General features: G+C 41.0%; 1 protein-coding gene across 2 annotated transcripts in view; it reads right to left on the bottom strand.

Moving 5' to 3' along the window:
• The window catches only part of DCAF6 (DDB1 and CUL4 associated factor 6), a 71,827-nt gene that overhangs the window by 11,684 nt on the left and 42,726 nt on the right, over window positions 1-17,417 (bottom strand). Inside the window, exons 12-15 of one of the 2 annotated variants that reach the window (XM_018567012.1) lie at window positions 8,546-8,657; window positions 5,639-5,730; window positions 3,290-3,524; window positions 1,947-1,988 (exon numbers count right to left, since the gene is read on the bottom strand). In XM_018567012.1, coding sequence (XP_018422514.1) covers window positions 1,947-1,988; window positions 3,290-3,524; window positions 5,639-5,730; window positions 8,546-8,657 — 481 coding nt within the window. The remainder of the gene's footprint in view (window positions 1-1,946; window positions 1,989-3,289; window positions 3,525-5,638; window positions 5,731-8,545; window positions 8,658-17,417) is intronic. The other variant, XM_018567013.1, reaches the window with a different exon arrangement.

The following is a 17,417-nucleotide window of genomic DNA, read 5'->3' as shown; positions in this document are numbered from 1 at the left end:
CTTTTCCACTCTAAAAAATTAAAAAGTCCCTTTAATAGTGCAGAATTTTCAGGTGGCTCCCTTGGACTAGCCTTTATATTTCACATAAGGTTAATGCTTTCATCCAAGACCCCAGGCCCCTCATTTCTCAGTACCATGTAGCCTTCCACACCAACCATTAATACATTTTTCCCTTGACTTTTTTTTTTATACTTTCAAATTCCTGGCTTCTTAGAATGTGGTTTTGATCTATAATTAGCTGAAAAAGAAGCATTTGACCTGAAGAATAATGGTAATTTTCTTTCCTTCAAATGCTTTTTCAATTGAGAATTCATTCCAAGCTCATGAAAACCACAATGAATAGAGAAAAAAAACCAGAACAAACTCTGCATGCTCTAATTTGTATGCAAAAAAGGAGAATTAGATTTGTAGCTGCACGGTATTACCACATGGAGCATTTTACCAGTATAATTTTAGTATGAACTAAAAAGGCACACATCTTCTTTCCCAAATAAAAGATGCACAGACTTGAGACAGACACAAACATGCACAGCACTCTGTTAGTATGTAGGATGGTAAGCCTATCCACAAAACTGCCCAGCCAAAAAGTATTATACTATAATAATAGGTCAGATATATCCAATATCTGACCTATTATTCAGGGAAGCAAAAGAGAAGAAGAAGTTGAGCTTTCTTCTGAGCCATCATTTAGATGAGATATAATTATTCACTTTTTATTCAGTGGCACTAACTGGGTCACAGAACTTCAGTAAGAGCAGATCAACTTTGGACTTCTAATGGATATAGGCAAGGCAAATAATGAGAGATGCCATTGTGAAAAGGTCGCTAAGAAGCCTCTAGTGTTTGGATATGTTAAATGGCCATCTGCTATAACATGCTGGATGTAGCTCTAGTGTTAACCTTCTCAGGATGTATGCATGATGTCCAAATGTCACTAAGCTCCAGTGCCTCATATGCCCAAACATCTTCAAAGTCAAATCCCATATACCCTATATGGGCAAAGTTTGTGGATACCTAACCATTACACCTATATAAGCTGGTTGGATATCCCATTTCAAAACAATGGGCATTAATACGGAGTTGCAATTCACACGCAAACACAACACCCCTACCCCTCCACCAACACTATTTGTGGCTACAACAGCCTCTATTCCTTTTCTCAAGGAGGGTGCCTGAAACAATTTTAGACACTGTGGTAATGAGGTTGGAAGCACACAATTATACAATTATCTAAAATATCTTTGTACTGTATGCTGTAGCATTAACAACAATACCCTCACTGGGAACACCTGAGCTCAATCATTTGAAGGGGTGTCCTCGTGCTTTTGACTATATAGGTGGGTGAGATGGCTGGGAAAAGTAAGAAACCACTTTATGTTTTTTTTGTTTACTAAAAAACGAATGCGCAAAGAACAAAAGGGAGAAACAACTATAGAAGTCGCGCCTTCGTCTGGCCTATATAACCAGAATAAACTGTTTTCATAATGTAGATCAAACACACGAGCTATACTTAAAATGTATTTCCACTTTCACAGCCAAATTGGGATATATATATATATTTATTTTTTTCATTAATCCTGCGTGACTGGGAACACATAACATATAGAGGGGTTCTCTCAAATTTGACTGCAAAAGTGGAAATACATTTTAAGGGTATTGTACTCCTCTAAGAACCACCACTACTTTACATAACACTGCTTGTAGAGCAGGGTCTCATAATTACAGGTGCTTTACATACTGTAAGAGTTAATTTGATTTCATGCCAGTACAGTACTAACCACAATTCTGTACAAACTGTCTTGAGTAAGGGACATGAAAAAAACAATTTTGTTAAAGAGACCCTGCCAACCCTAATTTCCCACAAAACGCTGCTGCACTGTTTTATCAAATAAATATTAATATACAATCACGTTAGTACATTTCAGAGCAGTGCAATTTACAGTTACCTTGTTAACCTATCACTTAGTGATGGACTTCCAATATTAAATCTGTCAAGGTGAAAAAATACCACACTTCAATTAAATTTAATGAATAATAACCTAAAAATTTGAATAAAACAATTTTTATGCTAGTTTCAGGAAGACTTCCTCATCTTTATTGCAACCGCTTTAATATGTCAATAATCAAATAAAATGATATTATGCGTTTCAATAAAAACTATTACTGTTGATTTAAAAGCAATGCTATTCGCATGTAAAGAACTACTTTTGGTATATCCTGTAAAACAATGTTGTGGCTGGCACACAATGCCTGGATGAATTTGTGAAATAGAGACATCTAGGGCTGTAGATTGTGTGCAAAGAGGAGCCCACACACATACAGTCATTATGTAGCTGAATTTTCCATCCTGTCAGTTTAATATCTAAACAGATATGAACATAACTAGTCATATATTATCAGCAAATTGACTGGAATTGGTCTTAAAGTGTATGTAACCCTAACAATACATTCCTCTGATTTCTCCTCTTTGAACTGTTAAACTTACCATTGAAACGTTTAGTTATATATGTTTGATTAAAAAACAAAAATACCTGTTGATCCTAATAAAAACTTTGTCAGCCGATAACTTCTTGTGTTCTCTGCCTGGGCTGCATTCTTATCATTCACACTGTTATGAGGACTACAGGACCCCATCCATCTATGTGACGTACAGAGCATATATATCAACATTGAAGTCCCCAATAAAAACAAGAAGCCAGAAGTCTGGGATGACTCATTCTGTCAGTTACATTTACATGTGCCTGCAATGTCCTGTTTAGTTTCTAGCAGAGCACTGTGAAAGCTTAAAAAAACAGGAAGCTCTGATATCCAATGAATGAACAGGCATATTGTCATTAATATAGATAATGGTCCAGAGCATTGGTTTACTTCTCCCATACCACATTATTGGTGGAGCCACCCATGGTGTGCAGAAGGTGGGCCAGAGCTGCCAAGCACAGAATACAATTGCTACTTCCATATTACAACACTCCAGCTTTCCACAAAGCTGGAGTGCTTGCTCTGTAAGCAATTCAAAAGGACGTGCAGGCACATGGAGGCGCCTACTATTCAAAGGAAGTTTGAGAAACATAATACTTTTATTACGACAACACATGGTATTGCTTTAAGCTCCCATGCTTCATTATTTTTACATTGTAATAACAGAAGTGTGCCATCTATGGCCAGGCAAATTGTTTTAAAAATAAAGACAACAAAATAAGCTAAGTTGAAAATGACTGGCATGGGTCACAGACCAGGGGTTTATGGCTTGACGCAACACACAATACTTGAGCTCTAGCTCTTAACTCACCTGTTTTGAGTCTGAGCTCTAGGAGGCAATCGAACTGTGTTATCATCGCTGTCAGTTTCCCGATGGCTGGAGCTTTCGGACATGTCAGACTGGGCTGCAGTTTTAGACGTTTCAGGTTGCTCATCCATGCTTGAGCTTGCATTTGGTTGTTCAGAACTAATTTTTGTGCTACCTGGATCTGTTTGCATGTTGTCAGGAAGCGTCTCTACATTTTGCTCAGCAGACACAGAAGTGACTAAAAATATTAACAGAAGATGCATGTCGTCACACAAGGAGCTTTTACCCCAGTAAAAAATGTAGATAGAGATATTTAAATTATCCATATACAGAGAATGTAATTCAATGCAAAAGACCCATTAAAAGGTCAATTCACCTAAAAGTAACAGGTGGGGTCTGGTGGATCTGTAGACTGAGTTTCCAAACTCCACCTGTAACATGAATATCACTTTAGGGTGAGCTAAGCCTTTGGTATAATCTGCAAATATGGAAGTAACCGTTCATCCGTGTGCAGCCATGGACATGTTTTTGGCACCCTTATAGTTTACTGCAACAATGCTTCATTCCTCCTGAAAAGTGATATTAAACGCAATTGTCTCATGTATACCTGCAAGTCTGTGGTATGTCAAAGAATAAAGCAAGAAAGTGCTGCAATAAATACATTATTGCTTATTTTACAAAGAAATTTAGAAAAGATTATAAATAACTCGATCATAATGATATTTCAAACTGTTTTCTGTAATTAGCCTCACACATCTTCAATCTTATAATCCGTCAGTCATCCCTATTTAAATGGAGAAAAGTAGTCACTCTGCTGTTTGGTATTATTGCGTGCACTACACTGAACATTGGCCAGAGAAAGCAAAGGAGAGTTGGTCGAGATCAGAAACAAAATTATAGACCAGAATGTAAAGGCTAGAAGACCATCTCCAAGCAGCTTGATGTTTCTGTGATTACAGTTGCAAATACAATCAATCCAGGGAGTATAGCCAACCTCCCTGGACGTGGCTGAAGAGGAAAAATTTACCCCAGATTCCTCAGAAGAACAGTGCGAAAGGTAACCGACTTCCCAGTCAATCAGCATGGAGCAGGCCAAACAGCGTGGCGTCGGCCTCCTGGCCAATCAGGAAGCCGGGCGGCAGGTAATGAGCCACCTCCCGGCTTCCTAATTGGCCGGGATGCCGGCTCCATGCTGATTAGCTGGGGAGCCGGCATCCCGGCCAATCGTCATTGATCTGGCCAAATAGCATAGAGAGTCGGTACTCTTACCAGAACTTCTGGTCAAAGGTAGATTTCCTCTGACCGGCAGTGCCGCAAGGGAACATGGAGCCTGCTTCCCGGCCAATCAGGAAGCCAGGTGGGTAATGAACTACCTTCCGGGTTCCTGACTGGCCGAGAAGCCGGCTCCATGCTGACTGGCTGAGAAGCAAGCTACCTGGCCAATGAACATCGAGCTGGCTCCATGCTAGTGGAAGTACCGATATAGGTGCATCCCTACTCTGGATAGATGAGACATGAGTTTTTGTTGTGTCACATCTAAAAAAATAAACTTTCAAAGAAAAGAACACCGTTCCTACTGTAAAACATGGATGGCTGTTTTGGGGTTGCTTTGCTCTTCCGGCATGGGGTGGTTTGAATCTGTGAAGGCACAATGAAATCCCAGGACAGGAATTCTAGAGTAAAATATACTGCCCAGTGTCAGAAAGCACTGTTTCAGTCACAGGTCATGGGTCCTCCAGCAGGATAATGACCCAACCATGCAGCTAAAAGTACCCAAGAATAACTAAGAACAAGATACTGAATTATTCTGAAGTGACCTTTTTTGAGCCCTGACCTGAATCCATTAAATATCTATGGAAAGAGCTGAAACATGCAGTTTGGAGAAGGCATCCTCCAAACTTGAGACAGCTGGAGCAATTTGCTCAAGAAGAGTAGGCCAAACTACCAGTTGGTCACTTGTTTGCAGTGATTGTCTCTAAAAGGTTGTTTAACAAATATTAGGTTACGATTCCATCATTTCTCTCCATGCCATTTTTATTTGTTTTATTATCTCAAATATTCTGTTAAATCACAAATCTTGATTAAATATGAAACAATGACAATGACGGATGCCAATTACTTTTCTCAGTTTCAAATTATTTCAGGGAAAACTGTTCTATTTTTGTAGAAGTGTAAATACTTGTCCACCGGTGTATTTTATTTAGCTGCAGCCTAATATTTTATGCTGCGAACCATTGAAGACTACAAGATACCTTGCACTGTACTACATACGTAGCAAATAAAACAATGTCCGATTGATTTATCTGGGGAACATTCAGATTAATAGAAATCAATAACAATAAAATCCAGTACCTTCCATTTCACTTGGCAAACTGGGTTCAGGTGTAGCAGCGCCATCTGACGGTCCCACTTTTACAGCTACTGAACTCGAGGCAGTGTTGCTCCTAAAAGTAATGCAGCTATAAGCATATGAAAAAATCCTCTGCTACTTTACAAGGTGAAATATACAACAAAAATGTAAACATTTGCTTGATAAGACCCTGCCAATTTCCCAGAGGCAATAACAATTGGCCAGGACAAGTGCTGTAAACATTTTGGTGTGCGGCTATTAATTAGCTATTTCACTGATGTGAAAGCTCCTCCAGCAGCTTATATTCAATCCTCTTTGCTCCCCTGTCACTCTGCAAAGTGACACACCCCAGTACTTCTGGGTATAGAGAATTATGTGCCTCACAAAATGACAGGAAAAAGAGTCCTTAGCCCTGAGGAAACCCTGATTGCAGCAACTTGAAGCTTAAAAAGTGCTTACACTCCTTGTTCTAGAAAATGCAAGCAGTATTCTAACAAGATTACTGACAGAAGTATGTGATAATGTTAGCAATTTACCTAAGTCCCATTTTAAAGTGTAGGGAATGGTGGATACTCCTGTCAGGCATTTTTATCCTGTCTGTGTTTTGTTGCGCAGATTCCCTATTACTTCCTGTCCCAGAGACACAGCCAGAGATAAAAGGAGATCTCTCCCAGGTGAAAGGACAAGCACTCTTAGACAGCTGTCACTAGAATAGTTTTAACTAATAAATTATTTCTCCCTCATCTCCAGCTTCTGTGGCAAATCAAACATGTTGGATTCCCATCACTTTCTGTATAGGAGACATTGGTTAAAAAAAAACGGATGTTGTAAACATTCCACATTTCATCCAAAACGTTTTGGCTTTACATCCAGTTTAAGCAATAGCTATATCCCTCAAAACATCAAGGAAAACTTACATAAACTACAAACCTTGGAAATCTGCCATAACCACATCTTCCCCAAACAGAAGGCTAGACCCCTAAACAACCTGGCTGGTTTACACTTACATGGAGACAGAACACCACCACGCTTCAGTTGAAGACTTTCCCCTTATTTTCCCTAACAATTCTGTAAACATTAACTTCCAGTTTTGCAACCAATTTCCTGTTTCCAGATTTCCCATAACTAGAAATCTGAACATTTATGTTACATTAGACAGACATGCAGCTTAACGTTCACTATCTTGCATACTTGAGGATTTTTCCTCTACGTGGATCCTGACACTGTGTACTGTGTATCGTAGAATATGTCACTGCTTTATAGATAAAAATTTAAAAAGTTACTCTGCAGGAACTAAATCTGGGTGCAGATACCGGGTACTGCCTACTATAGTGCTATCATGCTTCATGTGTTGCCATCAATCCTAATTTATATAGAGATATTATATCCCACAGCCCTTTACAGATTACACAGAACTGTTCACATCTGTATTTTATACATAAGTTATACTCTACAACAGGAATAGGGAAACTCTGGCCCTCCAGCTGTGTTGAGACTTCAAATCCCGTCATGCCTCTGGGAGTCATGCCTGTGGCTGTCAGAGTCTTGCAATGCCTAATGGCATGTGAAGTTGCACCAGGAGGAGGGTCAATACCACAGTTGGAGCAAACTGACCTAACAGCGGAGGCAATTAAATAAAGGCTTTGTGACACAATTCTGGTGTTATCACTGTATATGGAACGGTTGTGTCAAGATTATAAAATGGCTGCAACATTCATAAAGTTCCCTTTTGCGACACTTGACAAATATGTTGCTATAGCTGTGATAAACTCAATAACAAATTCCGCCATATTGGACTTAAGAAAACTGGACGTAAATAAGACCAATGTCATACTTGAGTAACAGATCTGCCACATCCCCCAACCCTTCCTCTCAGGTTGCTAGGACCCTGCTGGCCGCACAGCGTCTTTGATTGCTAAGATGCAGTCAGTCACCCAGCATCGTTGGTTACTAGGACACAGGTGGCATCTGCACCATAACAACCATTGACAATGTGTAGCCCAGGGGCTGCACATGCACCGAGGACAGAGTGTGCAGAATGGACACATCTGGTATCAGTGCCTCCCCACATAGGCTACACATGCCTCAAGTTAATGTACATCAATACAGACAACAAAGGGCTGCCCTCGAATGACCTCATTTACTTTCACATTTATTCAGCAAAACATTCTTGTTCTCCCCTTCTTTCCTATTCCCATCCTCTTTCCCTTTTTTCTTCCTTTTCCCCCTCTCCCCTTCCCCTCTCTTGTCCTTCCCTCTCCTCTATTCTCTCTTTTTCTCCCTTCCCCTCTAACCTAGCCCTCTTCTTACCTCCCCCCAACCCCGTTCCTCTATTTACTCCCCCACCCCACCAAGCTTTTAGGGTCCGGTTCCGAGTTTCAGCTTGATGTATTCTTTTTAGATATCTAGTGATATATTTTGCTTTATACATGGGTAATTCTTTCTTTGTCCCATACGTTTACCCTTTGGTTTCCGTATTGAGGAGACATGGAACGAGGGTGGGCTCTCAAGGTCTGCACCCAGTGCACCCACAGCTAAGGGGAGTATTGGAGTCTGCAGCAGTGTTGTTTTTTCAAAATTCATGTACATGTTTCTGAAAGGTAAATAAACTGTTGCATGCACAACATTTTGTAATACAGAGGCGAATACACTTCGAAAGAGTGCCTGCGCCACCCTTTATGAATTTCATAGAGTATATTTTTGGATTGGAGGAGGAACACAAGGATAAAACACATTCAAAGACTTGTAGAACAAGCAGACTCCATGAACTTATTAATTCTGGTGGGTGCTGAACCTAGAAACCCAGGGGGCAAGGGTATAGCAATAGACTGCTGCTCTGAAATATCTGTGCAATGTTAAATTTACATCATGCATAAGCATAAGCAATGCATACAGTTGAAACCACCTACCATTCATCTGTGAAATCCAGTCTTATCGTACTTGTAGTAGTTCCTTCTGTACTGTAATGCAACTGCAGCACTGGTTCACTTGTCTCACTTTCTGGTCTTCGTTTTCCACTCTCTGCAAGGTAGAAGAAGCAGCCTTTGAGTAAATGCAACAATGGAAGCAAGACACAATACACTTTTTGTTCAGATTTTGAGGCTTCAAATATCTTCTTCAGTGTGCATTTCATGCTACTGCAAAAGCTGAAAACCAAAAGCAAAACTAAAAAGGTTTATAAGCCAATTCAACCCAGGACTCAAAAGTCTTCTGGTGCTATAGCAAAGATACATTGATGACCCTATACTGTTCTACCATCACGTCCACTACCGTGAGATTTTAATCAGCCTAAAGCCTAACAGAAAATTATACAATCAAAATACATACTGTATACGTGAACTGTTTTACCTGACACAGGTTTTGTGATTTTATTCAGCTTCTCTTGAGATTCACATACCCCTGCCAGACACATCCCTGACTTCTGTTATTATCACTGCAGCTGAAGCAATACAGTGTGGTAAAGGGCTTCACTGATGAGGTCATTCTTGCACCCTCTCCTATTAGCAAGCTCTCTTTGTTAAATCAACAGCAATGCACAATGCAATACAGCCAGCTTATGGTGTTGTCTATTCCTCTTATTTTTTTTTTATTACCGGTATTTATAAAGCGCCGACAATTTTTGCAGTGCTTTACTTACTGCACATTCACATTACTTCCTGCCCTCAAGGAGCTTACAATCGAAGGTCCACATGAATACATACAGGGCCAATTTTAGCCAGGAGCCAAATAACCTTCCTGCATGTCTTTGGAATGTGAGAGGGAACCGGAGTACCCGGATGAAGCCCACACAAGTACAGGAAGAACATGCAAACTCCTTGCAGATAGTGTCCTGACTGGGATATGAGCCGAAGACCCCAGTGCTGCAAAACCGAAGTGCTAACTACTCTGCTGTACTGGGCATCGCTACAATAACAGACTGATGTATTATTCCATAAAGTCTTTTATTTTTCAACTTTCTGCAATAGACCAAGCTGTGCAACAAAAGTGGCAGATAGAGAGTTGAGACAAACCATTTAACACTGACAGTGGTGTTTACAATGGTCAGCTTTTATTTATGTAAGAACTTTATCCCAAAAAAGAAAACACTGTGGCTGTAACTGCTTAAACAGAGCAAGCTGGAGTCAGCCCCGATGCTGGCGACGTACACTGTACGTCGTCAGTCACGAAGGGGTTAAGCGTGGTTCCATTGCTCCTCTTTAGAGTAGAGCCACCCTAAGACAGGAAGTGTGTTACTGGCCGGATCTCAAGGTGAAAATAAAGTGAAAAAGCCTAAAAAAAAATAGAAAACTAACCACCACATTGAAGGACTGGTAAGCTGCAATATACAGCTTTTCAGGTGGTCACGTGACCGCCATTGAAACCACAGGAGAGTCAGCGCCGTCTAGCCTATTCTTCCTCCACAGACTTCAGCTGTGGAAGGAGACGCATGTGAATGCCATTTGGAGGATTGTGGCTCAGGAAGGGGCTCCGCGCAATCAAAAAAAAATGTGGACACCTACAGAGGTACACTTGGAGATGTGTTGGTGGCACAGGGATACACATGGAGATACACACTGGCACATAGAGACATGCTGGGGACACATAACCCTGGCGTAAATTGAGGGATACCTGTGTAACATTTTTGCTTTTTGGTTATGATGCACTGACCACAATTATAAGGAACTTTTTTCCACTGACCACAAGTGTAAGGAGTATTCTTTTCCCTCTCCCAATGATTATTCTTATATCTCTATATGTTCACACCAATTTACCCTGAGCTATAGATATAGTAAATCATTACCAGCAGTTCCCTGAGACACGAAGGTTATTTTATAGGTTCCTCCATGTTAAAAAGGTTGCAAAAGGCTGTTCTACACTGCTGGCTTCCCTGGCATACACAATTCCATCTAGCAATAAATGGTCAGTGGGGTTCCTGTGTCAAAATGTCAGTACTAAGAACGGAGATCATACCCCACAGCCACCTATCCGAATACCATCTTCAGATTCATAGGATTTTCCAGGACTTCAGATTGGTGGCGGAGGGGAAATAGGAACACTTTTCAGGTGCCATCACTGATACATAGGGCACAGAGTTGGGTGGAAATTTCACAAATAATTTTAAAAAATCTGAAGCAAGCATTTTGAGTGGTTATAATAGCAAATCATAAAACAAAACATCTTACTAACAAAATGGTATCTAAACCAAAAAAAACGTTTTTTTCTTTTTTTCCGGCTAGGAATGTTTTCAGAAAGGACAGAAATATCTGTTAATCCTGATAGAAATGCTCTCTCCTTATCACATCACCATGAGCTTAAAAAGACAGCAAAAATGTATTGTTTATGCTACTAATCCCCTCAATCTACCCTGTAACGGAGATAAATAAAAGGCAGACATGTCCAGCCTGGGTGACAACCAAGGCTACCTCCACATATTGCTACAAAACTGACAAAAGCATTTTTTCATCTTTTATATATAAAAACTGTAAATAGACAGGAGAGCATAACTCAGAGTTGAAAGTCAGGAATATGTAATGCATGAAAAGCAGGGGTCAAGAGAGTAGAACACAGAGTGCATGGGGTCAGGAGAGCATAAGGCACAGAGTGCAGCAGGAGAGTGAACGGCACAGATTGGTAGGCTGAGCACAACAAAAAAATGACCTTCCTCCCTAAGCCAAAATCCCAGCAGCACAGATTTCCCCTCTCCATGAAGACCTTAGTTACAGCAGCAGTTTAGAAGTCCTCCTCTGGGCTTGGCCATGTGACCAGAGGCAAGGAGGAGCTAAGGTGAGCCTCCCTCGGCTTTGAACTGTCACTGCCTGTATTGGAGGTCCGACAGGTGCAGAAGCAGCAGTTACAGTGAAAATGGAATAGGAACTGCAGCATCATTAGTATCTAGGCCCCAGTTCTGCTAGCGTCCCTGTGCCGATCGTGGATGTGGGCGGGCGGTGAGTGCGAGGCGGGAAGGAGGTGCTGCGTGTGGAGCGTGGATGCAGCCGGGCGGGTCTGGCAGCGGCGAGTGTGAGGTGGGGAGGTGGTGTGGCGCGCAGCGTGTGTGGGGCCGTGAACAGGACCAACCAATCGGAACCCGATTAATCGATTATTGAAAAAGTTGACAACTTTTTCAATAATCGATTATAATCGATTATTGAAAAAGTTGACAACTTTTTCAATAATCGATTATAATCGATTATTGAAAAAGTTGACAACTTTTTCAATAATCGATTATAATCGATTATTGAAAAAGTTGACAACTTTTTCAATAATCGATTATAATCGATTATTGAAAAAGTTGACAACTTTTTCAATAATCGATTATAATCGATTATTGAAAAAGTTGACAACTTTTTCAATAATCGATTATAATCGATTATGTCGATTAGTTGTTGCAGCCCTATAAATTTCACAAAATAGACGGGTACAATTAAAGCACAGCAAGTAAGGCATTCTGCATCCAAATGCATAGAGTGTACCTATGCACATACACCTAGATACTGTATATCACTATCATTCCTGCCAGAGAGAAAAAACCAAGCAAGTTTATTTTTAATTGGGCCAAAACATTACTGCAATATTATACAAGCAGCACTCGGCACTGGGCAGCATATTTTAAATGGCTGCTTGGGGCAAGAACTAACAGTGCTGCACTAGGGGGAGGTTGAGGAGCCACTCACCTAGAAAAGTGGAAGGCATGCTGCGACCCACTGAACACGGGGTCGCGACCCACTTTTGTGTCACGACCCACCAGTTGAGAATCAAGGATTTAGATACTGGATGGAACATTGTGATACTCCATGCAGTTCTAGAATACCATTACACATATCAATCTGTGCCCAAAATACACATGCCAGCCCACAGATCTTCTGCCTAACAGATGACGTGCTAGAAAAATGTCACCAATATGTTACTTTACAGTGCCCATTGGTGAAAAAAAAAAACTCACTGACTGGTTTTAGACATTTAATTGGTTAATTTTTTAGAGTTACAAAATGATCTACTAGCAGTAGAGATGACACCCATGAGAGATGTACAGTATATGGGTACAACCGCATAATAGGGGCCGATTATAAAGGCAATGCTAAACAGGAGCAGAGAGACAGAATGTGCGAAAGATTTACTACAAGGTTACAGCTTGAGTCAAATTCCTTCCTCAGCAGCACTGTAGCAGAATAAAACCTAACCCTGATCACAGTTGTATGTTTAGGAGTGAACATCTGTCTTAATTTCAGTAACAAATCAGTCTTAAAACTCTGCAAACTATCACACTAAGGCCCTTTTCTGAGACTCCTGTGGCAAGGATCTACCTGGTATGATTACATTGAGTTTGAAATAGATGATTTCACAGGATAGATGCATCCAGCAACAATTCTCTATCCCACACCACATGTAATTGAACTTTGTATGATTACATGCGGACTGCCGCTGAGAGATGTGGTTGCTGTCACCCAGTAATTTACTTCTACGTGTAGAGCGGTTGCATATAAAGGGTGACACCTGGCATTCCTTCCGCATGACTCAATAGGTTCTTGCCACAGATATGTCAGATCACCCCATGTGAACGGAGTGTTAGCTGCCCAGAAACACAGCATCACAGGTCTGTAAACCAGTCGCAGAGATTTTGCTGACAAGAGGCAGCCTGATTTGCAACTAATCGTGTGGCTAATTTGCTTCATAGGAGGTCTCCCAATGTATTCTCATTCATGGTCATTATTCACCACTACTATTCATCATAGTAGCCTATGTTACTTAAGAAACTTGACTCTTTTCTTGCTAGTTCCTTTTTTTTTTTTTTTAAGTACATACAGAAAGCTTACATCTTATGTTATGTATAGCCACACACAGCAACCAAAGCATACTGTGACTAGGCATGCTCAGCTATGGTGCATTAGTGACTCAATGTTAATCAGAAAAAATATGCAAACATACATTTGGCTACCATATTAAAATACCAATGATGATAAGCAGCAGTTTATGTTTGAAGAACAATATAGGCTCTTTACTAGAATATTTTTGGTTAGATTTTTGCAGTATTGTAACCAAGCATCTATATACTTAATAGCAAACGATCAAGTAAACAACTAAAAGACTTATAACATGGGTAAAATTGAAAGTAGAGTGTTTTTATTGACAATGACTTCACAAAATGTTTTATATATATCCCAAACAATAACTGCAGCTATGAGAGCAACATAAATGCATAATTCAGTTGGTTATATGAAGTAGTAAAACCATACTTCAAACACTGTAAAGCTTCAATCTACAAACTAATGCAACACACAAAAATATATATAAAACCACACATATACTATACTGCTACTTTTGTATACCACGCACCAAGTCCTTCATCAATTGACATGGATCCAAGCTGTTTGCTAATCACAGAAGAAGAATCTGAAACAAGAGTGATATTTCAGCTATCTTAAAGAGAATTTAAAATTGGGGCACTTTTAAAATGACAATTCACTTTTCTTGACACCTGTTTAAAAATGCTCAAAAACAGAATGTGTAGAAGAAGCAAGAGTGCAAGAACCAATTAAGATTGTTTTAGAAAATCTTTAGTCTGTTTTTTAATACTGATGACAGCAATCTATTCCAACGCTATAACCTTCAAAGCCATGTAATGGTTTAGTGTAAAGCACCCGGTCCTGCCTGCAACTTTGACACTGACAATGCTGAATTGATAAGACTGTACACTATCAGAAAGTGCGGGAGCTTTACCCATCAGAACAGCTGGAATTTAGGTTTAGCAGTTGGTCTTGGAGGCAGTGTCAAACTCATAGCTCACTATATTCCAAAGTCATGTATTGCTATCTAAAATGCAGCATTACTTCCAATGTGAGTAAGCACCTTGCTTTGCATACAGTCTGAGTCATCCTCATAGTTGGAGCCGACGTGTGGCATTGAAACTCACAGGTCGGCTCTATTGATCAGGAAGTGAGCGAACACATACCATCGCTCGCTCACTTCCCGAACATGTCCCTGCAGAGAGCGGTGACCATCAGTCCCGGTCTTCCCGCAGGGATTCGCCCCCTCCCCTCTCTGATCCTCCAGTGCTGACTAGAGCAACGGAAGAGGGAGGGGGCGGGCACAGCTTGCTATATACTGAGCTTCTGGTCACGGGATGTTTGTATATGTCCTCCCGTGACCCTAAAGAGAACTAGAGATAAAACGGTTACCCCATAGTTCTCTTTTAAAGGTGACCATACACTAGTAGATTTCGGTTTGGAAATTCTAGTTTCTGGCATGAACCCTCGGTCGGTTATAGCTAAAATACCCCAACAAGCATAGTCAAATGTTGATTTTGGAAATCGTTCATTAGCCATGCTAACCAACCAGTTTTTGACGAACTACCAAAATAATTTCCTTTTGTGCATGTGCTGTGTTCTTGCAGAGATTGTTGACAAACGAAAACCCCACTGATTCATCGATTTTCGTTCTCTCAGAAAAAAATGTTCCAACCTGACCGAACGAAAAATTTCGATTTCACAATATCAAAAACGAAAAATCGGTGATGTACCATCAACGGTTCAATTTCCGTTCAAAAGACTGTACGATTTCCGAATAAAAATCAGTGTTTGGGCACCTTAACTTTAGTCTAGGAGCAGGCTAAAGGGCTTATAACTAACACCTGGAAAGTACAGAGTCGAGTGTACTGCAATAAAATTATTTTAGCATATTTCTATGTTGCATGTGAATATTTATATAAAAAGGACAATATATTTAATGATCCCTATATTTACTCTCAGCAACAAGGATGCCACATATAGACAAGAAAACCACAACATTAATAACTTCATGACTACAATCTGTATTCAATTTTGCTTAGGGAACATTATTCTACGTTCATATGCGGAACTAGGAGCCCGAAGCAGTATGGGTTGCTAGTTCTGAGCCCATGCCCTTAACTGCTCTCACTCTATCCAGAACTAAACTGATTGGTTTGCAATCTTGTGATCACCATTAGTGATCGCATGTTTGTTTACAGTACAAACTTGCTGGCTCAGTTGCCATCGTGTGTAGCACAGAGAGGTGCCCGATGACAGTTGAAGAAATGCAATGGTCAAAGTCACTGTTGAATACGGACACTGCTAAATCTGGTCTGAGCATCCAGGTTTCAATTACCTCTGGTCATGAAAGGGTTAAAATGGGATTTTGGTACTCATAGTGAAATCCTTTTCTTGGAGTCCATTGGGGAAACACAGGAAGTCATACTGCTGACTACAGGAGGATTGGACACCAGCAAACAAAAACAAAAAATGTAGGCTATCCGGGGATAACCTCTCTTACTCCCAGCATGTCTCATTTTTGTAGCAAAGGCATTGAAAGCATGACGATAAACACAGAGGGGTGGGACCAATGTTCCTTAATGGACTGAAAGTACAGAATTTCTTGGTGATTACAGAACTTCTATTTTCTTTCTCATCTATTGAGAGGCTCAGGGAGTCATACACTGTCAGGATGCTCAAAAGCAGTCTAGATAAAGGGTGAGCAAAAGCAAACAAAAAAAACTAACAGGCCCACGAAAGACAACAGAATAGGGTACTGCCTGCAGCTCTAAGCGGCACATGAGGGACCTTATTCCTGAAGCTGGCATCAGATGAGGCCTTAACACCCACCTGGTAAAACTTGGAGGCTGTATAAACAGAAGACCAGGTGGCAGCCTTGCAAAGCTGAGAAACAGTAGTCTGGTGCAATTACCAATCTAGTAGAAGTGGGCTTTGAAAGGAAAAGGTGGCATCCAATCCATGAGACCATAAGCTTGAATACTGGTCTGTCTGAGCCACCAAGAACTGGTGAAACGACATGGATGGAAATCTACAAAGTTGGGAGCAGAATTTGAAGTTTGAAGAAAACTTCTCCTGGGGAAGAAACTCTGGCTGAGCTGAGTCTAGGACCCGAGATTCCTAGGGATTTCAGTGCTGATTTTTGAAGGTTTAGGATCCAACTGAACCTCTGCTAGGTCTGAACGGTCAGGGCTACGTTGTCCACCAGAACCCCTGATGACTTTTCCCTCAACAGGAGTTGTCCAGATATCACACAATCGGACCGTTTCGAATGCGCAGTAAGGATAGTACTGGAGTATGTGGGAATACCTGTTAGTCAGTTGGCTTGGGCACCTGTGCGTGCATGTGTCTTGGCTCACAGCTCTGTGCATAGACATGCATGCAGGAGTATGTGCATTTGTGCAATTGCTGCACTATGCGCCTATCAGTGCGGACTGTTCTTTATTATTTCCCGTGATCCAACCTGTGCTCCTAATATGCTTCTTCATCAACCTGGCTTACTACTGACTTGCCATTGCACACTGTTTTTTACCTCTGCTTATACAGTTCCTGACCTTGACTTCATCTATGACTCTGATACTGGCCATAACTTAGTACTGAACTGCTCAGATTTTGCCTGGTCTGTGACTTTGCTACTGTCTCTGACTCTGTCCCCTGCAACCCCTCAAGCACCTGTTCTGGGCTGCTCTAAGATCCAGTTGCGGACTCCTATGAGTGCTCAGCAGCAACGGATGCCCTGAACCCACTGCCAACTTGTAGTACCTCCATAACTCCTGCTGGGGCTTCCTGTGGTTGTGCTGACTGCTCATCTGACACTCCTGCTTGCACATCCTGCTAGTTCTTCCTGGTTAGCATCACCTATCCAAGCTTCTGTTACTCCAGGGACTCGTGTTTCTCCTGTCCCTCAGCACTATCTGTCTCACTTAGGGGATAGGCTGGGATGAAGATGCAAGAGAGGTCACCCTTCTCAATTTGGTTTCCTATTAGATATGTGACATGGGACCATCACCGTGGTAAACAC

Source organism: Nanorana parkeri, unplaced genomic scaffold (genome assembly GCF_000935625.1).
Source record: "Nanorana parkeri isolate BGI_ZX_2015 unplaced genomic scaffold, ASM93562v1 scaffold996, whole genome shotgun sequence".
NCBI lineage: Eukaryota > Metazoa > Chordata > Amphibia > Anura > Dicroglossidae > Nanorana > Nanorana parkeri.
Note: the sequence above shows the minus strand (reverse complement) of the source record. Positions and strands in the feature narration are given on the sequence as shown.